The following is a 26,075-nucleotide window of genomic DNA, read 5'->3' on the forward strand; positions in this document are numbered from 1 at the left end:
GTGATTGCGTATATAATAAAATACACTATAGTGCACTGCTGAGGCTTACTGTCAAACAACGTTTGGACCGCTGCCGTTCACATCATGCATATATGCTGCCCTAATTCTGAACCCTCTGTATAAGGACAGCATCAAAATGAAACTATCTAATAGATTAGCTGTTATCACTGCTGCTTTATGGATTCCAAGCTCTGGCCTTAAATTCTGCACCTGGTTGTTGTCTGTGTAGACTTTATACCTGCTTTCTGCACCTGCGTGTGTTTTAGTCCCACATCCCTAAAAAATGCAGGTCATGTCAACTTGTGACGCTATGCTGACCTTGTGTGAGTGTAATGAAGGCTTCACAACCTTAGGACCCTAAGTTGGATTAAGGGAGTTTGAAGAATGTGATGTTCTGTTACAGTAAAATAAATGGCAGATATTGTCAGAATGCTTGTATTATATTTCTTTCAGGAAAACAGTAAGACACAAAATAAAAATACGGTTTTTAAATAAGAATAAAATGTAAAATAGCTGACATGAACTCTGAGACAAAGGTTACATCATGAATATCATAACCAGATCTGTCCCAAAATATTTTTTTTGTTTGAATGTTTTTCCATAACTATAACTGATTTCAAATCCTTGTTAAAAAAATTAAAAAGAAAGCATTTATTCAATTTCATGAAAATTGGCCATCTGGTAAAAGAAGATATTACTTCATTGAGATCTTAAGACAGGAATTTAGACTGTATTGATCACATAATATATTAGGACATTCAGGGATGTGGGGGGAAAGCTAGGAAATAATCTTAAATAAGATGCTAGTCCATTACAAGGCCCACTTTGGATCACTCAAATGGGGTCAGGTCAGTTCAGTAGTTGTGTTGGTATTGTCACATGTACAGAGTTCAACTTGAGTCATCAATGAATCTAACATGTATGCTGTTGGGAACACAGGAAAAAATACCAGGATATTCTTGGACAAACCCACAGAGAAAAGGGGGGCATCCAAACTCTGAGCAGAAAAAGGCTTGGAATAGGATCCACAAGGCAGCAGTGCAATCCACTCCACCACAATGAGTAGCAGTCAGATTATTCAAGATAGTGTCTTGTCAAGCCATTATAAATTTTATAAAGAAACTGAAGATAGAGTGATGGACTTGAGAGTATGGTGTTATCAAGATAGGCTCTGCTATTCTCACTCTTATAGTCGACTACAGAGTTAAAGAAAAGGAGTTAATAGATGAATAAAAAATACTTTTTGAAATAAATTAATAACATTTCTTCTCTGCCAGAAAGCATTAAATTAAAATATACAAGTCAAATCTTTTGTACTAACATGCTAAATGTTATGTCCCAAATAAGCTTACACTTTGAGTTATCACTAATAAAGAAGGCACAAGGCAGTTGAGTTTTGTCATCTAAACAAATGTTTTGCCTTAGTGACCAAGCTCATGACATCTTTAATTACACTTACCCTTTGCACATTGACTTCAAAAGATGTTGAGCGTTTTTTCCATGGCTTTCTTTCAACAGTCTCGCCCTTGTTATATGCTTTCCTTCTTTCTTTCTTAATGTTTGACTGTGAGCTGGCAATGGGCCGGATGAAAGTTTTTCTGGTGTCAAGATCCTTTGAGTACCCAACAGTAAGATTTTCAGCGCTGACTGATGGCTTTATTGCGGTGCTGGGAATTCTGTTGGGCTCAGACACGGCTCTCTCCAGGGATTCTTCCTCTACGCCTTCTAGAGAATACATGGATATTAGGCTTTTGCCGTGCCTTACAGGGACTCCAACTGTTGAGTCAATGGACTGGATGAGGGATCGTCTTTTTGCTGCGATAACGGAAATGCTTTTAGTGTCAGTGACAATGTCTTTCATTGTTTCCGGACTCATATATTGACCTTTCAAAATGAGATCCAGTTGGCTATTTGTTGTGTCCAATGGAATTTTAAGCTGTCGACTCCCACTGTGCTCCTTTATGTTTAAAGAATGTTTTTTCTAGAATATAAAAAGACAGATTTTTTTTTTATCTGTTAAAGATCCTAACTTTTTAACTTTAATTTTTAAGAAACGTTACACTCGCATCAGAGCATTAACAAGCAAAAAGCCAAAGTTAGCTCATGAAGTCAACAGTTACCAAGCAAACAAAATACTGCTTATTATACATGTTTTTGAGAAATCAGTATTTTTGCCGAATATTGTTATTATTGTAGATGGGTGAACAAATTCAGTCCTGTAGGGCCACAGTGCCTGCAGGTGTTTGTTTACAGCCAATTTCTGCTGCTGAAGCAGTTAAGGCTCACACAACAGTTTAGTTAAACCCCGTTTTAAGATTCCCAACTCTGAATTGTTTCTTTTAATGCCAAATGGTTACGTTCTTCATTTTTTATTACCTATGATTTTCTTAACCAGCTGTCGATTAACAATAAGATTCTAACAGCAAAGGAACCAGCAGCTCACCATCTACCCTGGTCCCATTTATGACTGCATGTTTCTTATGAAGCATCTGTTTTAAAAAACTACTCATAAAGAAATAGAGGAGAAAAAAAAAGTTTGGTCATCAAATGATTTGGATGATATAATTTTAGGACAATCTACAATTTAAGAAAGTGATGAATTACCGTATATACTTGTGGATAAGTTCTCCCGCAGATAAGTCAGGACTTGATTTTACAGTATAATTTCTGGTATTTTATAATGTTGCTCGTATAAGTCGAATGCGGAAAACTCACACTATTGGTACAAGGGACTATGATATGCTAACACCCACCCGAGAGAGTAACCACAGAGCACACGGCCTTTTTTTTTCCTGTAGCAATGCGTGCTCCTAACCTCTCTCTCTCTGTCTCTATTGTGCCTACGTGACCACACAGTAACACCCAAACTATTCCGAAGCGACGTTTGCACTGTTTTGTGTTTTTTGTATCTCATACCCTCATACACTTTTATCGTAAGAGCATCCCTTATCTGCAATGAAGCGTTTGGTCAGAAGAAACTATGAAGCTGGTTTTAAATTAAACGTTGTCGAAGTAGTGCTAGAAATTGGTAACTGCGCTGCTGCAACAAAATTCGATGTGTCTGAGAAACTGAAGTGAGATTGGAGAAGGCAAGAAGATGATAAAAAAAACAAGTGTCGCATTTTGTGATTTTATGATTAATTTTTCAGGTTTCAAGACCTAACTTATATGTGAGTATATATGGTACCTGCTTCTAATTAACCAACTGGGCTGAGACAAAAACCTGCAGCCACTGTATCTCTCTAGGACAGAAGTTGAGGACCCTGGTTGAAAATTATTGTTATCTTCATTACATGCTTCTAAGCAGCTACTGTTGCATACACAGGCACTGTGGCACATTGGCTACAGTACTGGACTTTAAATCACCAAGGCTTGCTGGTTTCAGTCCTCATGTCTGACTCACATATAACGTTTATGTCAGTTATATGGCAATTATTAAAAAAAACAAAACAATTGTGTCCTGATTTTGTAAGTTACCTTGGAGAAAGGCATCTGCATGTAATACATAAGGTTCTAGGATCATAACAAGAAAATGATAATAACAACCTGTAATATTGGAACTCTTGGCATTGTTGTAGAAGGAGGAGTGACAATCTGTCCACGTCGTATTTTATGTGACTTGGAGGTGGATTTAAAAAGTTTCTCACTGGAGGGTGAAAAAACAAATCAGCTGTGTAACACAAATCAAATTTATAAATAAAGTTTAACAGGAAAACACATAAATAACCTACTAAGGTTTAACAATAAAAAGTTACATTGATGGCTTATGGCAGGGCTCATACATCCATCTTATTTTCTTATCTAGATTATTTGTTTAGATAAATATTCCTAATTAATTTACCGTCACTGAATTATACTTCTATTTTAGATTGCACCAAGTTGAAAATATATTTGAATCAAAAACAGTGAATACCATAACATTTTTCAACCTGTTTACTACAATTCAGAGTCATATGGTGGTCAGAGCCTATCCTGGCATACTGGACATAAGGCAGGAAATAGGATTGGGCGAGGTGCCAGAGCTTCACTGGGTACATTTAGAGCTTCCAGTTAGCCTAACCTGCACATCAGGGATATTAAAATTAGAGAACCCAGAGGTAAACCCATGCAGACACTGGGGAAACATGCAAACTCAGTAAATAAAATATATAATGTGAAAGTAAATTATCCCATAGTTGTGTGTAATTCAATTCAGGATTGTAGGGGCCTTCGCCTATCTTGGAAACATTAGGCACAAGGCAGAAAATGACACTGGACAAGGTGTCAGTCCATTGCAGTGCCCAGTCATCTAGTCGCCCACATTTTCACATACACTTAGGGCCTAACACGCATGTTTTTGGAGAAGTGGGAGGAGAACACACACACACATGGCACATGCACACACAGGGTAAATGTATGAAGTATAAAAATGTAGGCAGTTTTAATAAATCTTGACTCATAGGAGACTCTGTCTGTAGTTAAAGGGCCTACAGAGTGCAGAAGACACACTAAAGTTCCAGGGGATGTCTTATTTGAGAGAGGTACATGCTAATGAAATGAGAGACCTTCTGTAATCAGTGTGCATTACAGTATAAAGGCACCTCAGAATAGGTGCCACCACAAAGGGGGAGGATGGCTTTATTCTCTTCTATCTTCAGAAGACAAGTCCGAACTGAAATGTGGTGGTTCTGTTAACCCTATAAATGGCTTCTGGCATCTTCAGAGGACAAGTCCGATCTGAAATGTGATGGTTCTGTTAACCCTATAAATGGCTTCTGGCTGGAAAGGAGGTAACCATTAGATAACAAACCAATGCCATTTAGTAGCTTCACACTTCATTAACTTAAGTGTTACGTATGTGGCTAATAACACAACCACATAGATGTAACATGTCTTTAAGTGAAGTCCAATTAAGTCTTATTTGGGGGCTAAGAACAGGAGGTAGCTCACCGACATGAGGATAATACAAGAATTAGAAAGAGCAGAGGCTGAGTTGTGGCCATTCTACCCAGTCTGAAAGTTAAGCAAGGCCTAGTGGAAAATATTAAATGTGCTTGCTTATTTTGATTAGATTTTAGGGTCTCTTCTCAATGTCATTCCATAAATCCATCCAACCATATGTGCTTTTAGAAACACAACGAAGAAAAACATAAAAGTTAGAGTTTTCTTTCCCCTGCTATCTGGAGTGTTTTGAAGGCTGTCATACTTGCAAGGAGGTAGTTTATCTTTTTAAACAGGTGAAATGATAATACTGGTCCTCATAAAGAATATTAATCTTTTTTGATGAAAGTTGTCTTATAAAGCAATCTTTGATAATGCAATATTGTATTGTAAATTATGTTCTGAGATTTTTCAGGTAAGGAAGGCAGAATTCTTCAAGATAAGGATATTACCCGCACTAATTATTGTGGCAAACACCAGAAAGACATTGCATGTAGATTAGCATATGCACATGAAAATATGCTAATCAATATCACCATGCATGAGAATGATGACCTTATAAAACTTATAAACTTATATTTGAATGCAGTAATTTATTTAAGAGAAAACCAAAATATCTGGCTTGAATGAATGGAGACCAGATTTATACATTTAAATATAACTGAATTCTAATGCTGTCAGAATAAACAGTAAAAGCTAATATTCAAGTAATACAGGTATAATGGAAGTATACAAAATGGACCATCCTAACTTTTCTTGTAGTTACCTTTCTTGATCAGGAGTTATTGCAGGCAGAAAGCTCTTATATTGTGGATGAAGCAACTTTCTGTTATCATGCACAGCTGACCTGGGTGTGAAATCTTCCTTATTTAGTTCCACAAGAAAATCAGACAGATTTAATTGTCTTGCCACATTAAGAATTGAGCCATCCTAAAGAAAGAAACATTTGAGAATTTGCAGTTAAGTCATTTCCAAATGTGATTTTCAGTATTTTGAAATCTGTCTAATTTAATACATGGTTGCCGGGCTAGAGCCTATCCTGAATGGATAGGGTGCAAGACAAGGAATAGCCCACTCTTCAGGATCTACTCACATGCAGTCTCACACATACAAATACTCTGTCGTAAACTAACATAACACTAATATCTTTATAGTAGTATGCAGGAGACAGACATTAGGAGAACATGCAAATTTCACACAGACTGCAACTGGAGGAAGGATTTGAACCCTGGAGGTTTGCTCTGTGAGCCAGCACTACTAATCAAAAAAATCTATGGTAGAAAACATGAAGAATGTTACATAACAGAAAAAAAGAAATTTAAACTTAAAAATGCAGTATGATAACTAAAAAGTTGCAACTCCCTCTATGCAGTCGATCAAATATATGAACTACTAAAACTAGCAAAATGCTGACTGTGTTAATTTACAGATGACAAACCATGTACTGTATATGCTTGCCCAGTACACCCTAGTATTGCAGGTCCCATCTGTCCTATAAAGCACTACAATGTCCCACAGCTTTGTCTCTCTCCATCAGGCTTCTGCTGTTCCTAGAGCAACATTAAAGCTGTTGTGCATCTTAAACAAATTAGCTTTAAAGTCAGCCTCCGACATCAAGAAACAGGAAGTACACGAAAAGATATGCAAAATATCTCATCTGAAAGAAAAACACTTTTCATTCATTGTTCAAAAAATTGTGAGCAAAATTTGTTATTATTTAAATTTCTAATGTGAGCAGGCTTTTAAAACTGCCATTAAAGGTGCTTTGTGATATCAGGGGCTGAATGGTTGATGGCAAATGATGGACCTGGAATGACAATTTGAGGATGATCCAGAAACAATAGTAGCCCAACAGTATTAGATCAACCTCCATTGTCTGCATGGAGTTTACAGATTTCCACTGTGACTGCGTGGATGTTCTCATTTTCCTGCCACATCCTCATAGATACGCAAATGAGGTTAACTGGTGACTCTAAAATGACCTCAGTGTGAGTGAGTGTGGGTCTGTGTATATACAGTATATACAGAAAATATCTTTATATATATCTTTATATATAATACGCTACCGTGGATGTTCGTTTGTCTGTCCAGGATTTTAAATCACCTGTAGCTCGCAACCCGTTTGACCTATTGACCTGAAATCTGGTACACATATAGTATGTGACCTCTACTGTCTGCTTTCAGGGTGATGATTGACCTCCAAGGTTATTCCTCTTTATATTTTTATTTTATTTTATTGTAGAATCAACTCTCAGCAGCGTGCAGCAGGGCGGCCGTGCGTTCTCATCCCTACCACCTTCGCTGTCACTTCCTCTACCTCTTCATATCTTAAATCATTCTTGAGGCAGATTGAAGACTTAAGTGCCAGCTTAAGTGAAAAATTAAGGAAAATGTACTAAGTAACTGCAACACAAACACTGACTTAATCAGTTTTAATGCGAAAAGATTCAGACAAATGAAGGGAAGAAGCGGGCCGCTAGGGTGAAGAAAAGAAGAGCTGCTCACAAAACATCAAGCGCATCAACCTCTGAGCAAACAAATGCTAAACGTACAGAGAGAGAAGATGAAAACTAGGAATGCTCAAGTCAAGTGTATTCACTGCATAGTGCACCATTACTGTTACCAATATAATAGGCGTCCCCCAAAAACATGAGACACCAAACTGAACTTAGTATGTTAAAGGGTGCATGTACTTTAAAAATAATAACACTACTAATAATAATGAGAATAAAGCTAAACAGACACATGAAATACATAGGCAACATACTAGTGGAGAGAGAGAGCGAAGAAGATAGATAGATAGATAGATAGATAGATAGATAGATAGATAGATAGATAGATAGATAGATAGATAGATAGATAGATAGATAGATAGATAGATAGATAGATAGATAGATAGATAGATAGATAGATAGATAGATAGATAGATAGATAGTGTACTTTATTTGTCCCTGTGGGAAATTTAATGAATATCACCCTTCTGCAACTGTAAAACTCTCCCAAAATCAAGAATGTAACTCATCCCAAACTAACCGTGAGGAATAACTAGGCCACACCCTCTACTCTTCTGGGTTTATCCAATCAGTTCATCGGCTTTTGTTCTGACAGGGTGATGAATTTTCAAAAACACTTGTCTTCAGACCAGATGAAATGCATTAAAAAGTAAAAGTACTCTTCTGCCATACTGTGATTAATTCGAAATATTTGTCTGATTAACTCAGAAAATGTTCTTTCCTAACGTTATTTGTTCCCCAAGGAAAATTTGGTATCTTTGCGTTTCATTACCCAAAGGAGTCCAGTTTGACACCGAAGAGCAATATCTGGCCAACAATACCACAGAGCAAGTATCCTGATTGAAACACCTTGAAGACACATTTATGCATTGTAATTCTGGCTGAGAGCCTGTTGGTTGTCAGCTCTTGCACACACAGGAGCCCATACCGACTTCAGATAAAATCAAACTGGAATGATTTTGTCATGTTTTGTTGCAAAGAGCTATCGCTGAGTCATGAAAGATATCGCATTACATCATGCGGCAACACTTTTCACAACTTGCTAAGATTTTGTAATTGAAGACTACAGCTGAAAATCACCAGAAAAGTTATGTAGTATGACAGGAGTGAATTTTTGAATTGAAACTGATCTCCAATGCATGACCATGCTGTGTAGAGGCCTGGAGTCTTGTGTGGGGCTGTTTCCTCCCTTGCAATGCAATGCTGCCATCAGACTATTTCAGGATTGTTAGATTCACAGTTTCTAATGTGGAGTCATACAATGGGTATACTGGAAAAGTGTGTGATTTCTCTGTGATTTAATACAAATTAAGTTGCTGTGCAATACTCAAAGAAAGGCATGCATGGGTGGGGTTGGGTAGGGTAGAAGGGGTAAGATGAAACAAATATTTTAAATAAATGGAAATTACTCTCAAGGCACTGGATCTGACATTATGAAGAGTCAACATTCGATCAAGATTCCTTTCATCCATTTCTCGAAAATATAACACATAAAGGTCCTTCAGTTGTTGAGGCACATCCATATGATGCTCTATAAATACAAAAGATAAAAGTTTATTTTGCATGAACCATTAAGTGAAAGCAGGTAATTGACTAAGAGCTCAGATGCTAGACATATCATTCAGTCACCTTACCCTCAATCAGAGTTTTTTGCTGTTGTATAATTTCATCGCATAGTGTCCTGTGCTGATCATAGAGCTGAATAACAAAGTCTTTTTGTCCCAAGACGTTTTCTTTGTACAGCACTAAAGACTTTATCTCAGTATTTTCCACTTCAAGTTCATGAACTTTACAGAGCAAGGTAAGAATTTCTCTCTGCTCTTCACTGCTTATTTGTCTTGGCAGTAGCTCTTCCATTTTTGAGGCCTTCAGTTTTGTGTTTGCCAGTTTTTCCTCCAAATCCATCTGTAGAAGATAATTTTAATAAAAATAAATTGCATTAAGGAGTACTGTAATCATACTAGTTCACAATGTCAATTTTTCTAATGTATAATTAAATGAATTACAAATGACATATACATGTTTAACCTAAAGATTTTTATCAAAGAGCCAACTTAAAGGAATTCCTCATTCAAAATTAAAATTTGACTTAAGATGGGGATGTTTGGATTATATTCATTTCAGGCCAGAAATCTATTTTTTGTTTATTTTTGTTCTTTTGGAGATGCTCAGTTGATTGAAATGTGCCCATGTGATTGACTCCCCATTTTAGGGTAAGCTGCTGCCTTGTGTTGTACTATTAATTTGGGTTTGACCCTTTTGGTTAGGTGTTCAAACAAAAAAACAACAGAATTGGGAAAGACGCTGAATTTGTTTTGGCCAAAAGACACCGGGACCTCATCTGCATCCCAGTCCTCTGTCTAGTCTGCATTCCTGAGTGGACGAAAGATATGAGTATGGTTTGAGTTGATAAATTGAACTAAGGTCAGTCTATAGCCTGAAACATCTGAAGGCCTGCATTCAGCTAGTCTAATGAATAGCAGTGGTGTTAATCAATTTGAAGTTTCTTTACTTTGCAGACCAAGAGGCACCTAGAAGGACATCACAAGCCGACCTCTTACCTATTCTTATGGGCACACTCAGGTACTTATGAGGTTAAATGAGGTAAGTGTTGTGGTTTGGTTGACCTGCTAGAAAAGTGTGGATTAGAAAGAAATATAAAACCCAGAAACTATGTTGAGAATCTTAAAAATCTTAAAAAACCATTTTCTTTTTTCTCAGGTAGGGAGCATAAGCCAGAATAACCCAGCCATTCCAAAGGGAGACACATGAAGTACGGGCAAGAGTGGATACCACTGGACCAACCCCTTCCGATTACTTGATCTAGAGAGATGACTTCTGGTCACTCTACACAGAGGTTATTTTATGCATACACACTAGGCACCAGCCCCACATAACCCACGGAAAAAAAGATCAAGTACAAATTTTGATTTCCCCCATCCAGCGAGGGTAGCGTGACATACTAGCCTCAAAAAATGAATAAAAACAGGGACTTGAATAAGAAATGTCTTTATTTATCATAAGCATGGAATAGCTGAGGAGTGAATTTTCTTGATGGTGTTCCGTGGATCCTAAAGCTATCAAACAGACTATAAACTATACCGGGAAATAAACCCTGATCCAAATAGCAGAAGCTCCACCTTCTCTTCAACCTAGCACAGCTATATTCCACATTAGCCGAGTGGCACAATGATTCATACTTTTCCCAATTAATTTTGCAGAGGAAACAGCAATCTGAGAAAGACTACAACAAGAACTCAGGCAAAAAAGTATGTAACAAAAAAAAAAAAAGAAAAGAAGTGCAAAGTTTTATCTCCTGAATACAGTGCAAAAGCAAGGTCAGTTCACACTCGCCATCTTATTGAAGGCATGGTATGGGTAAACAGCTTGTTGTGGTAAAGTGAGGTCTGTGGCTGATTGGTGTCTTCTAAATAAATAATTTCCAGACTTGCGTCTTCAGGTGGGGGAGTGGTAGCATGGCGGAAGTGGATCACGTGCGCGATACGGGACCGAACGGCCCTGAACTTAATGCACAGCTGCAGGATCACTGCCACAGCTGTGCCACATCCACATTTTAAAAGAGAAGAGCGAGTGCGAGGGAGGAGAATCGAGAGGAATAGGCTGAAGAGAGGAGAAAGGAGGTTAAAAGATGGAGAAAGACAAAAGGCAGGAGCTAGGATGAGATCCAGAGCAAGTGAGCGCAAGACAGCCAGGAGGAAGTCTCTCGGAACTTGTTGACAGTGCTTGGGGCTTGATGGCCAATTCAGCTTAGTGACCTGGGTAGCTGGAGTGGCTGAAATGCTGCTTGGCTGTAGCGACTCGCCGGAGGGAGGCAACACGGCTGCAGAGGAAGGAGAAGCTGAGACAGATGTTCTGCGGGTGATGACTTGGACCACAAGGAAACAAGCCTGGCAGCGGGAGTTAGATGGGGTGCCTTGTGGGAAGCTGTTTAGGCACCTCCTTGGTTGCAAGGACCCACTTTGGGATAAGCCAAGGAGACATCTGTTTTAATAGAATACACTAGGACTCTTTCCTGACGTTTCCTGCCTGAGTTTTAACGTTGTTTTTAATGGATTTTCTACTTATTGGATTTTAATCTCCACAGACAGTTTCTTTTAATTAGATCATTTATTTATTTAGAACGTTGCACACCACTCTGGGACACTGTTTTGTTTAGCTGGCTTTTAAAAAAAGCACTGTTCACCCTTTCACCATCCCTTTGCTTTTGGTGTGTTTGTCCTCATCTGCCACACTCATCTGGTTACGTTATCGACAGCCATATTCAAGAGGCTCCCAAAATGGCAGAAACAGCATGGAGCCGAACCGCACCGTCACACTTGTCCTTTGCCAAACTAAATTACAACTCTCCTGTACATAGCTAGTAAGCTGTCACTCAAAATACTTTCTGTTTTGTTCAACTGTTACTGTGTAAAAAGATCAATAATAACTGGCATGTAAACATCTAGTTTGAGAACTGAAAATTTTCTAAACAGAAACCAAGAGTACCTTGTGTCACAGCATAACATCTAATTTCTGTCAAACAGACACAGCAGTGTACTACAGCAAGAGAGGGAGCAGTAATGTCACACAAAAAAAAATGAAGGAGCTTGCAACACCAAGAAAATAAACCCCAAGTTTTCGAGAACATTTTTTAATGAATGTACAGTACATCAGCCTCATCTATATTATGTTTTCCTGTCTACTTCACAACTCATTTGAACATATTCAAATACATAATAAATGTATTGCCATTTGTAATAATAGTACAATGTGATTGCTAATATTACTCACACAGATGAGTAACACTTCTATAAATACAACCATAGTCAGTGAACACACCATCACGCTTAAAACTAAACATCAGACAATATATACAGCATGTGAGAAACAATCATGCAGTTGTCGTAGTTGTTGAGTAGCCTTATAATCCGTGAATAACAACTGGTCCTGAATCTGATATGCACTAATGACCCTGAGGAGTGACTGTGCAGAATACCTGAGGCTTTTAATAATACACACAGCTTGTTTTTCTAAGGCAGCATGTGATATACAACATATGTCATGAAGCTGCACTTCAGTAATATTCTAGGCTGACATCCAAACACTCTGCACTGCTTTACAATCTTGAACCAAGCAGGTGCCATGTAGCCAGAGAGGATGGACTCCGCTATCACAAGTTGGTGAGCATAAACGGAGACATCCACACTTCGAAATGTGCTGTATCTGTTATGATTTCCCAGAATCAGAATGTCAAAACCATTAAAAGTCTTCCAAACCCAAAGAACACATACTAAACAACTGAATCTATGTATTTAAATAGAAATTAAATTTAAGAACAAACACAACTAAACATAATATGATTTCAAGTAACTAATTTAAAGCAAAACTTCAAAAAGAAAAAAAAAGTGTCAATGAAACCAAAGATAATACCCAGAAAATCTAAAATCTTCTGACATAAGAACATCAAACTATTACTAAACGTCTCATCTGAGATGAGCAAGGGGTAACAGAATAAACAATATGTCTCTCTATTATAAAAGGAAATCCTGGGACAAGACTTTGTCAGAGATAATTTCAACTGCCGCGAGAGATAATTTCAGGTCCCACGAGACAAGACTTTTTACAAAGAGATTTTGACAAGTCCCGCCTTCCTCTCAAACATTTACAACCACATCCACGGTCCAATCACTTCTCATCTGTGTGAATGCTATTGTCAGACACAGTTCCTGTGCTCTCAGCTCCAAGCGGGGTTGGAAATAAAAGACAAACAGTAGAAGACAAAGTAGAAGTCGTAAAGAGGTTCAAAAGCATTGGCGCGATACACATGCAGAGCCTAAAATTCAAAAGTCTCAAAAAACTGATAGTAAAGATCGCATTAGTGCTAACAAACGAAAATTATTACTCCGTGAAATAACGGAACAGCGAAAAGAGATAGAATATATTGACATAGGTGATATGACAGAAGTATGTGAGTGCGGCTTTGACATCATGGACCATAAGGTGCACATTAATTCAGTGTAAGCAGGAACACTCAATAAAACGGAATAAAAAAAATCAAGTGACAATGAGATAGGAAGAAGGCAGATTCACCAGCATTTGTGTGTCAGGTTTTATCCATCCAGATCAGACATTTTCCAGTTCCATTGTCTCAAAACACCACTCACATCTAAATGTTATTCCCAGTTTCAAATAAAAACTAACAGCGTCAGATCCCTGGAGGGGCGGTAGTATGTATCGTGACTAAGAGAATAAAAGTGAAAAAAAAAAAGCTAACTTTTACAAGTACTATAAATTTACACTGGCTGTTACAGACGCAAATCAAATGTATGTGTTTATTGTTATAATATTAACAATAAGAGCAGCTCACTACTCAAAACGGTAAACATACGAGGCAGTCTGGATCGAACCAGAGGATTCTTGATTACAAGTCAGCAATTCTTACCGCTGCACCACGAAAACTACTGTGTCATCCTTGAACCTTTTATGAAAGTGTTTATTTGATCTTTGGACTTCAGGCTTCACACATTATATAGTTTATGTCTACATTTTGTCATTTATTACTAAAATATGAAAAACTTTTCTGTTTTAACGATGTGTTTACACAGATTATTGTAGAAACGGAATACACATGAAATGCATGTGCTCCAAATAACGATCTATTATTTCCCTATACACTTCTAGGTACTTGACTGCCAGATAATCAAGGCTGGAACTGGGAGAACTTTGTGCCCATTCTATGAAACTGGGTTGATGGAATAGTAGGCTGCTTGCTGCTTGTCTTGATTGGCACATTTGTAAGACAAAAGAAGCTGACAGAGAGGTGCAAAGGGATTTAAGGTGGGACGGATTTACGAGTTTTTTCGCTGGATTTGGTAATTCTAGTGTTAATGCACCCTATAAACTGCAGCACCTGAGTGTCCTTCTCCAAGATGTGGCTGCAGCCACTGCACTCCGGCGTGTGAACACAATGAAGGGTTAGGTATTAGGGAGACGATCTCCCTTACTAGCAGTAAATGTCTTTTCAGGATGGGGAATCTTTTTATGAGTATAATATTTATAAGTCTCACAAGTACAAAATGCTTACATTGAAATTATAGTAGTTAGTTAATAGCTGGATGAGTTACTTTTATGTCTGTTTTGTAGACCATGCGTAAAAGAAGTGTTATACAAAAGTACTGATAATGAAAAGTACAGGTTATGTCAAAAACAAAGTATGAATAAACCAGGGTCCACATAAAATGTTTTTTGGAACAAAATTAAATATGCTTTTTGTAATGCATCTTACAAGGCCATTATTATATTGAAATGTCCTGTATATGCGACATAATGTGTTCTAGTAGGCTACTGTGTGTGCTGGGCGTGTGAACTGCAAAGTAATCCAATAAAGATGAAGAAAATCAGTGTATTCCCTGTTATCAGCTGTGTTATTGAATGTTAAAACTGTAATAACATTGTTCATTTTTTAAATGTTAAGGAGCCCACTTTTTACCTTTAATGCTGTAGTCTTTCTTTGCTCTGCCAGGAGCATTGAAATTTCTTCTCTCGCTGCTGTTACTTCTTGCGGTTCTGTTTGCTCAGATTCCTTTTCAGCTATGCCTTCGTTTTCTAGAACCTCCTTGTCCTTCTCTGCCTTTTGGCTTCCTCTGTCCTCCCGCCATTTCCGGGCTCTGTGGGCCTTCTCTCGCTCCCAGCTGCACACGAAAAACATAATGTGGCATTACGTGATAGGATTTTAAATGTGATTTAAGATTAACAAGCCTTAACTCATTAAGCAACATATGGGATTGATTTGGTTTCTGATTGGACTGACTTTTTTGCTTTAATTTTAAACTTTGTTTAAAGTAATCTGTCCTCGATTGTTAGCAACTATTTTTTTGTAATGCATGCTTTTGAAAGTGAATGACACCAAAACAAAAACATATCATGAAAGGAGTTTTATCGAGATGTCATAAAACAGTTCTTGTATTTGTCCAGTTAATATAAGAAAAAATACTTTAGATGCCAAATGGTAATCACCTGAAGACATAAAACAATTACATCTGAAAATAAGTCACTGCCATATCAGTCTGAACTTTTGCTTTGCAACACCTTCCACATTAGTTCATTTATGACAGAGCTAAGCAGCCAAGAAAAATAAACGTAAAGAACAGTTGCAAACTCTGAACGTTTAGTAGTTTGGCTTCAACTTATTGTATTACAAGACTGTGTGATTCATGTTTTCATCATTCTTCCCACATTCCAAAAACATCCTTGTTTGTTCGATTGGCTTTTGTTCAGTTGGCCCAGTATGAGTGAGTGTGGGAGCGTGATGGCTTCATACCACATCATGATTAGTGTCGGTCTTGTGCCCAATATAGCCAAGATGGACCCTTTATTAGATCAAGAGGGTTAGAAAAATAAACGAATAATTAATGCCACAAATAAACATTTTTTATGGTGCCCTGAATCCGTGAGGAATTTGCTTGCCTACAAATATATAGTCTGGCGTGCAGCTTTAAACCACAGTATCTGGGAACATGAGAGTTGAATCGGAGTGAAAGCCAATGACTGAGTACACAAGTCAGCAGTTAAAACACTTCAGTCAATTCACAAAAATTCCTGCTGTACTTCTTAAAAAATGGCAGTTTACATTTTGCTGTTATTTTATCATTTTCACGCACATTTTGATTTTGCTACAAAGAGATTTTTCATCTTAGACTTAAAATAATCAACAACGTAAATGGCCACAGTTCGATAGATAGATAGATAGATAGATAGATAGATAGATAGATAGATAGATAGATAGATAGGTAGGTAGGTAGGTAGGTAGGTAGGTAGGTAGGTAGGTAGGTAGGTAGGTAGGTAGGTAGGTAGGTAGGTAGGTAGATAGATAGATAGATAGATAGATAGATAGATAGATAGATAGATAGATAGATAGATAGATAGATAGATAGATAGATAGATAGATAGATAGATAGATAGATACTTTATTAATCCCAATGGGAAATTCACAGCTTTATTTTTTCACAGCTTTTTAATTCATTAGCTTAGTTATCTCTGATATGAACTCGCAGCCATTTCACAAGTGAGTGGCCGCTGCCATCTAGTGTACATGTAACAATCTGTAAAAAACTTAGGGTGTTTATCACCACCAAGGACACAGAAATGCCTACAATCAAAGGTGAGGGGCTAGTAGCACACAGATTCAGGCAATGAAAAGTGTCAGGACTGACAGATTATGGAAGAAAATATTACTCATTAATGGAAGAAAATATTACTCAGAGGATCTTTTAAAACAACTCAGAAAAGATGAGCTTTACTTTTCTTTCTCTTGCTAATCATACTGGATGGGGGACATATTAACATGATTATGGACACTACTTTATGTTAGATCTGCAGGGGTTCTCTCAATATTTTACTGGGAAATTAGCCTTTAGACAGCCTCATTTTAAATAAACTGTTATTACTTTATATAGCATTAACATAAATTTTGAAAAATAGTCACCCTTGGAAAAGTTTTCTAAAGTAACATGACTGGGCAGAAAAGGATACACTGCACAACTGTAGTCATGTGTGTTTGTTTCTACCCTCTGGTTTTTATCATTTTTCATTTCCAGATATCTGGTCTTCAGTTATTTTAAACGTATTGTTTTGACGTCACTTTGGGAACAGCTTTTCCACAAGCACTACCATTTTGCTTTCATTCTCGTGGTCATGTTGTTTTTGCCAACAGCACTAAGCGTTGTGATGTGTTATTATTCAGTCTCTATAAAAGACAAATAGTTGGCGATATATAATTAATTCAAGGTAGTATAAGGACCTTTTGCCTAAGCTGTCATCACTTCATGTTTGGTTACTGTTTCTAACTTCACCATTTGCTTTCAGTCTGTTTTTCTTGGTAATTTGACCTGACCCTAGAATAGAATACTCACTTACCTTGTCCCTATTCAGTTTCATTTTCTGGTTGTACTGCTTTGTCTCTAGACATCTTATCTCAAAGATTATAATGATCATTTTGTTGATTCAGAAGTTTGTTTTCAACATTTTTACCTTTATGATTCTGAATTATTAATAATGTTATCTCATTTGACACCGTTTTGCTTACCACTTCTTCTTACTATGGCCATCATTTTGTGGTTGTTTTTCATGGCCGCAGCTATACTGTTTATAAATATTATAAAACTAGCTGTGTGTGGTCAAAAACAACCTGAAGAACCCCTAGCAGTTTTACTACATTGGTGAACTTGCAGAGGCGTCAGCTTTGTGGGCCGGGACAGGTCACATCTTGTCTGAGATGGACGTGTAGTCGAGTGACAAAAATTGAGCGGGACAGAATGAAACCTGTCTCAGGCAAATGTATGGTAGCTCATGTGAACGTACAACGTGCATGTACCACAAAGCGGAGTTTGTCAGCTTGGGTTGAATGAAAAGTGAGGTTCATGCAATTGCCGAAAAAATGTAAAAGTGCATGCATTTGCTATCTCACCAAGTGCAAGTCAAACTTGTATAAACTTCTACAACTTCCGTAAAATTCACACCAACTCTCGTGGCTGTGGTTGAGCATGAGCAGAGCAGACTGCTCCATACACAAACACACAAACATGCACACACACACACGTCTTTCATAGTGAGAACTTAGGCAAACACCGAAAAAATGTAAAAGTGCATTCAGGCGCCATCTAGTGGATGTGGCTAAGCATGAGCAGCGCGGATTGCTACTTACACACACACATATACACAAAGGTCTTTCATTTATATGTCTAATATGATAGCAGCATGGAGCAGACATCTTTGTCCAAGTCTTTGGATAAAAACAAACCAAGAGCTGTATGATTCTTTGATTTTTGTCACTGAAACTTTTATTCTGCTGAAGAAGGAAAACATGGCAGGCTTAAACAATAAGGGGCCAGGATAGGAAGATGTAGCCAGGAAATAAGCCAGTTGTCTAAATGAGGAAATCAATGGAATGGCATGCCAAAGCCAAAACATTACATTATTTAAAGTCAGAAGCTAAAGAACAAGAACCAAAAAATGATGATGACATATACCATGAGTTCTACTGTGAATCTACTAATGAGTATTCACATCTTAACTGTTGAAACTCAAAATGGTGTCACAGGAAAAATATAAACAAATGATTAAATTAAATAACAAGAGAAATAACAAAATAATACAAAAAATAACAAGATGACTTAAAACAAACAGAATAGGGGAAACAAATTATTACAAGGAAGAAAAATTTCTAAAGCCAAATAGAGATTATAAAAAAAACAGAATCATAACAGATTCTAACTTTTTGTTTTTGCCTTAGATTTTGAGTTTGGACATTTTTGGCATGAATTTTGGCAGGTTTTCTATGCTGTTCTTTTTTATCTTGCAACTTTTGAATTACCCTAGTTCATTGGCCTGTCCTTTTAAAGAGAAGCCTTTATGTTATTTTGTCACAATAATAATAATGTACTGTGAGACATTAAACAGCCTTGGACAGAGAGGTCATTCATACATATACTCATACTGGTTAACAGCAAAAGCGCTGTGAAAAGGCTGTCTGTTGTTATGGCCCTGCCTTTGTCCAGTCTGATAGCGGTCACTGGACATCATATCTTTGATTGCCGGTACAACACATAGTTCTGAGCAGGCATCAGCCACAGCGCTGCTCTTGTCAAAAAGAAAGGAGATAAATGCCATCAACTCAGAGAGGGAGAGACAAGTTTGTTGTACCACGTGAACATCACTGAGAGAATAAAACTGAATAATAAAAGATCAAGCGCTACCTTTTACAAGTAGCTAAAATTTACACCAAGTGTTACAGACTCAAATGTATGTTTTTATTATATTATAGTAACTAGCAAAATACCCGCACTTCACAGCGGAGAAGTAGTGTGTTAAAGAGGTTATGTAAACATATATATACATATACATATATATATATATATATATATACATATCTACATATACACATATCTACATATACATATATATACATATACATATATATACATATATACATATATATATATATATATATATACACATCCACATATATATACATATATACAGTATATATACACATATCAACATATATATACACACACATATACACATATACATATATACATGCATACTGTACATAGTGCGTTGTAACACGGGCTGTGATTGTTACATGGGAGGGAGACGACAAATCAAAGCTTCCCGCTTTCTAATCGGGCCTGTGATTGGTGCTTTGACTGATGCCCAGATCCCACAGTATTTCCCCTTAGGAGAGGCGTTAGGCAAGTGTAATTGAATAGTGATGCTGCAAGTTTAGCTTTACACCTGTTTTTAAGGCTTATTGACTGAAAGGGGCTTTCATGAAAAAACTTAGGTCTTTGATACAGGATACACCCTCCACAAGTTAAGGAAGTAAAAATAAAGGTATATATTTCTGTTTTATTTAAACCTTTTAAGTTTGTATGCGGGCGGCATGGTGGCGCAGTGAAAGGTGCCAGTTAGGAGACCCGGGTTCGCTTCCCTGCGTGGAGTTTGAATGTTCTCCTCGTGTCTGTCTGGGTTTCCTCCGGATACTCCGGTTTCCTCCCACAGTCCAAAGACATGCAGGTTAGGTGCATTTGCGATTCTAAATTGTCCCTGGTGTGTGGGTGTGTGCACCCTGCGGTGGGCTGGCACCTTTCCCGGGGTTTATTTCCTGCCTTGTGCCCTGTGTTGGCAGGGATTGGCTCCTGTATTTAGGATATAGCGGGTTGGATAATGGATGGATGGACATTTGTATGCATAGCCCCATTTGCCCATTTTCGTTTTTTTTCTTTCTTCAGTAATATTTCAGCAAACCCGGAGCTTGTCAGTTCAAATCCTGGTACTGACACCACTGTGTGACCCTGAGGAAGTCACTTCACCTGCCTGTGCTGCAAAAAACAAAAGTAATGTAACAAATTGTACCTCAGATGTTGCAAGTTGCTGGAATAAAGGCATAAGTAAAATAGATAAATATGGATTATACACATAGGAACTATTCATTTATTTTCAGTTAAGTCATCTGCAGCAAACCTTTATAAATGAGGGTTTCTCCTTTTTAGATAGTGCAAACTGTGTCTTCTTCATTGAGGTTTTCTCTTGGAGAGCTTTTTTCATTTCATTGAAAATTAAAGCAGCAGCTGCCAAAATATGTAGCTTTCTTATTAATTTTTCAACATTGTGTAAAATAACTTTATAAAGTAACATAAAAGGTTTAAATACTGGTTATCCTTTTACACTAAAATATTACTAAAGAGATACAAAAAAAGTAAAATGCATATGTTCTTTTTCTTTAAGGAGATTAAATATTACTGAAGAAAGAAAAAAAAAACTAAAACAGCCAAATGGGGCTATGCATACAAACTTAAAAGGTTTAAATAAAACAGAAATATATAACCTTATTTTTACTTCCTTAACTTGTGGAGGGTGTATCCTGTAGCAAAGCCCTAACTTTTTTCGTGAAAGCCCGTTTCAGTCAATAAGTCTTAAAAACAGGTGTAAAGATATTGACAATAAGCTACGCAAACCCACCAAGACATGGAATCATTTAAATCAAGTATCATTACATCTTCCTTTCTTAAAGAGAAGTAAGGCAGTACTTATAAGCTTAGTAATGTTATACATTTCAAATGCTACTTTGATAAACTTTATCACTTCAAACAACTGAACAATCCAGAACATTTCAGGCATACATCCAGCATTCAAACTATATATAAAAAGCACAACTGTTAAAGGAATTCAGCATTTCTTAATTGAAAATGTTCCTGTAATCCTCAACATGTCTCAATGAGTCGTTCTGGTGGTTTTACTTGACGTTTTGATCTTCTGGTTAATTGTGTTTGCAGTTGAGATGTTCTTTCCTGATTTATACTTGTTTTCTCGTTAATATTTGTTTCACTGGTGTTAGTGTTCTGATTAGAGGTTATTGGTCCTTTGATGTCTCGACGGTTTCTTCTTAGAACAGCTCCTATTACGCAATTCCGTCACATACTGGTCTATTGTTTCGCCGCTTTTCTGGAAACATGTAAAAAACTTGTGCCGCTCAAACGTCACATTGCGCTTTGGGTTGCAATACGCTTCGAATTTTTCAACTATTTTGTTCAATTTCATATTGTCTCCATCTTCTTCAAACTGAAAATTGTTATAAACCTCTAGCGCCTCTTTGCCAATTACATGTAGAAGCATAGATGCTTTCATTTTTTCACTTTTCCTATCTGCTTCAATCACAGCAAGATACAACTCGAATCTCTGTTTAAATCTTTTCCAATTTTCAGCTACATTTCCCTTTAACTGGAGATTTGGTGGGGGCTGTAATCCTTCCATATTTTTTTTCTCTTTTGCTAGAACGTCTTAGCGCTTTCTGACCACATTTTCGGATTACTCACAGACACGAGACTCGTTCAAAAGCTGAACCTCTTCTTCACATTCCTCTTCCAATCCGCCACTTCTGACATCATGTAGTGATCTTGTTAGGTTCGTAGTTTAATCAATACACAGGATTGAAAGATATAATAACTTTTTAATAGACAGACCTTAGAGACATTTACTGTACATGTTACTACTCGTTCTTTAGTTCACGCCCATTCTCCTACTTGCATCGGCATTCACAGGCATTACTAATCATTCTGTAAGTATCCCTTAATAGACGTTACTAATCAACTATCATTACAAAATCCAACATGGTTTGTGCCCTTCAGAATGAAAACAGTTTGCATTTACTTTTTTAATAAAAGGTGAGCTTTTAAGCCTGAGAAATCACCCCGTAAATGCACACATTTAATTGCACATGTGTTAATATGTATGCTTACACAGTATTAAACCCACCAAGACATGGAATCGTTTAAATCAAGGCACTGCGCTACCTTCTTCCAGATCGGCCCCAAGGCGTTTCACGTGATTACGTAGGAGGTGTGATGACGCGATACGCGACTCCGCCCCTGTCCATTACAGTATATGGACAAAAAAAAGAGGTTCCAGTTATGACCGTTATGCTTTGAATTTCGAAATGAAACCTGCCTAACTTTTGTAAGTAAGCTGTAAGGAATGAGCCTGCCAAATTTCAGCCTTCCACCTACACGGGAAGTTGGAGAATTAGTGATGAGTGAGTGAATGAGTGAGTGAGTCAGTCAGTCAGTCAGTCAGTCAGTCAGTCAGTCAGTCAGTCAGTCAGTCAGTCAGTCAGTCAGTCAGTCAGTCAGTCAGTCAGTGAGGGCTTTGCCTTTTATTAGTATAGATAATAATAATAATAGCAGCTCACTACTCAAAACACAGAGTGCCCAGTCTCGAACCCGGGACCTTCGGGTTATAAGGCAGCAGTTCTTACCTCTGCAGCATTCAAGAATACATGTAAACTCCCTGTCGATTGACGTTCGAGATTGGGTTTTTAACTCATTGACAGCCATATCAAATGTTTTTTTTTTTCTTTGATTATATTCTTGATTAAAAGCGCACGTGTTTATTTGATATTTGGACTAAAGTCTTTACACAATATACACTTCACATCATTAGTATAACATGGAAAAAGTTTCTGCTTTAGTTATGTGTTCAGCATTTCTTGTCTGGCATTTCCTTTCATCCTACACTTGTCCAGATCTTTGTAGACATGGAATACACATGAAATGCATGTATTCCAACTAACGATATACTGTATTATTTACCCTATACAACTCCAGGCACCCCACACGCAGATAAGGAGCTTTGGCTTGAGCTGGGAGAGTTAAGCTCCGTCAAAGGGGGGATTGGATAGCAGGCTGCTTGCTGCTTGTGCTGATCGACACATTTACAAAACAAAAGACACTGATGGAGAGTTGCGAAGGGATTTAAGGTGGGCCGAGATTACAAGTTTTTTCATAGGCTTCAGGAATTCTAGTGTTAAATATTTTTAAGAGTTTATACATTAAAGCAGTTCTTTTCATCAAGTTCTCAGATAGATGGCTGTGTTTCACAGTTTCTATGACAGAATTTTGATTTCAACCTCACTCACTGACTTTATGTAGGTACATATTCTCCCAGGTCTGCATAGGGTTTTTCAAAGGTATTCCAGTCACTGCCTAAAAATATATTTAGATTAAGTGGCAAATTCCATTGTGAGCCATTGTGTTCCATTGACCCATTGTGAGCGAGTATAAGCTCCTACCTTTCCCTCTGGCTGTTCCTGAACATTTGTCTACAAAAAACACATGCCAACAATGGATTCCAAAAAAGCTTTTAACATCCACTTACTCTGCAATTGTTAAAAGGTGCCTAGATGTGTCAATGTGTAGCTGCATGTTCGAGTTCTCCAACTCCATGAGACTGCGGCGAATTTCCATCTGCTCTCTGAACGCATTTATCAGTTGTTCCTTTACTCGACCCATCTCCTTACGGCTGTACTGGTCTGAGTCCTGCTGCACTTCAGCTATAAGAAAAACAGTCTGTTAATGGAAATAAAGACATTTATTGTACTTTAGAACACTTTATACTGGAAAATCTACTAAATAGCTAGAAACAGGCAGTTAGTCTTAAACAGCTGAATGTCAGTCTCGTACATTAGAAAGCTTTGTCATATTTACAAGCAAAACAAATTATGATGTAGAAGAAACACCTACATATAACTGCATGTTTGACATGGACACACAAAATGTACTCAAGAACAAATCAGGCAATATGAATCTTTTTCTAGTAAGTGTGTCTTATTTAGACATCACTTGGTACATGCAGGTTTATGTCACTTGGTATAGTGTGTGTGCTCAGGGTTGTGGTGAATATTGTCTGTGTGCTTGCTCGTTTTTGAAATGTAACATGACTGATGAAATACCAAAGCTGAAAAGTGTTTTCATAAAAAAATGTAACACTTGTACACAGTGATAGTTCTCAACTGCCTGACTCTACTTAAAGCAGTAATGGTGGTTAGTGATGCTGACTCACAGAACTGAAATCCTGGGTTCAAACCACCTGATCATTGTCTGTGTATAATGTCTGGGTGGGCTATACTGCAGGTTTGTCAGTTTTTCCCCTGTATCCAGGTCACTTAAATCGGTAATTGTAAAAAGATGATGTGTGGGTGTTTGTATGAGTGGGCCGTGAGACACACTGTCACCTTGTCTAGGGCTGCTTCCTGCCTTGTGCCCAATGTTGCCAGAATAGGCTGAGGCCTTCCTATGAATCTATATTGGATTATCAGGTTTCAAAATGGTATGATATGAGCTATGATTACTGCTTATATAAAATATTTTATTTTGTAAATTTGTAACTTAGATACTCAATGCTTTGTCAAATAACATTTTTGTGTTTGTGTTTACAGTGTAAAGTGCTTTTCTGAGTCTGCTCTCTATACTATACAGTAAGTCTCTTATTGGTTATCCAAGGGCTGAGATAGCTACCTAATGATTTACAGCAATGGACAAATCCTACTATATAATGTGTTTGAGACAAGCCCCTAATGGGACAAAATGTGTACTGGAATGTGCTAGATGGCTACTTTACTCGATCAGGAACAGAAATCCTCAAAACAGATTCACAAACAACGGACCTCAGATGTTTCATTGTGACCATGGAAAAGGGAAATCATTCTTGATATAGAACTAGGAAACTCACAGCTTAACTTTATTTAAATGTGCTATATAAATAAAATGTTATTATTATTTATTAACTAAAGGAGGAGTCATTTGAGGTGGTTCGGGCATCTGGTTAGGATGCTCCCTGGACGCCTCCCTGGGGAGGTGTTCCGGGCATGCCCCACAGGGAGAAGGCCACGGGGCAGACCCAGGACACGCTGGAGGGATTATATCTCCCGGCTGGCCTGGGAACACCTCGGGGTCCTCCCAGAGGAGCTGGAGGAGGTGGCCGGGGAGAGGGAGGTCTGGGTTTCCCTGCTTAGGCTGCTGCCCCCGCGACCCAACCTCAGACAAGTGATGGATGGATGGATGGATGGATGGATGGATGGATGGATGGATGGATGGATGGATGGATGGATGGATGGATGGATAAATGAACATTCTGTGACAGGAGATGCCTGGCCCAGTGCCAATATGATCCAGAACGAACAGTGCTAAAATCCAAGTTGTTATAAAAGAAATACAATCTTGTGAGACATACAAGGGAGGAATAATCAAAAGGAAAATATATGTTATCAAAAGAAGCAGAAGACAAAACCAGCCCTACCTGTCTCAATATATAAGTTGGGACAGTTTGCTCATTTGCCTGCCATTTAAGCCAAAGTACCCTGAGTATAAGACTGCCAAACTGACCTCCTATTCTTCCCCAGATCTACTGTATTACATCACAGCAACTTGAACCTTTGCTCCATTTCACCAACTCCAAAGACAATGGAACACCAGCAAGGCTTACCTCTAAATATCACCTTAACGTCACATAGGCAGCAAAATCCTGGAATCAAACCGAGGGTCAGAAGCATCATCTGAAAATCCTTACAACTGTCCTTCTTGAGCTTCTTCTAACAGATACTGGCATCTCTGAGCTCCAGTTTATAAATAAAGAGCCAGGTGTTCTTGTGGCACTAACCTTGCCTAACATCTGAAAAATTCTACAGAACCCCAACTATTCCACATGTGAACTCCAACTACTGCCTGAATGTTTCAAGAATCTCTACTATCCTTCTGTCCATTCTCCATGAACTTTCTCTTGTTTCACTGTGCATGGAGAAATTACTTC

The 26,075-nt window shown here is 37.8% G+C and overlaps 1 protein-coding gene across 1 annotated transcript in view; it reads right to left on the reverse strand.

Moving 5' to 3' along the window:
* si:dkey-26i13.8 (kinesin-like protein KIF19) overlaps positions 1–26,075 on the reverse strand; it is an 88,509-nt gene that overhangs the window by 21,845 nt on the left and 40,589 nt on the right. The window contains exons 11-17 of the mRNA XM_051933626.1: positions 23,646–23,820; positions 14,923–15,124; positions 9,068–9,338; positions 8,843–8,964; positions 5,687–5,850; positions 3,547–3,646; positions 1,460–1,981 (exon numbers count right to left, since the gene is read on the reverse strand). Coding sequence (XP_051789586.1) covers positions 1,460–1,981; positions 3,547–3,646; positions 5,687–5,850; positions 8,843–8,964; positions 9,068–9,338; positions 14,923–15,124; positions 23,646–23,820 — 1,556 coding nt within the window. The remainder of the gene's footprint in view (positions 1–1,459; positions 1,982–3,546; positions 3,647–5,686; positions 5,851–8,842; positions 8,965–9,067; positions 9,339–14,922; positions 15,125–23,645; positions 23,821–26,075) is intronic.

Source organism: Erpetoichthys calabaricus, chromosome 11 (assembly GCF_900747795.2).
Source record: "Erpetoichthys calabaricus chromosome 11, fErpCal1.3, whole genome shotgun sequence".
NCBI lineage: Eukaryota > Metazoa > Chordata > Cladistia > Polypteriformes > Polypteridae > Erpetoichthys > Erpetoichthys calabaricus.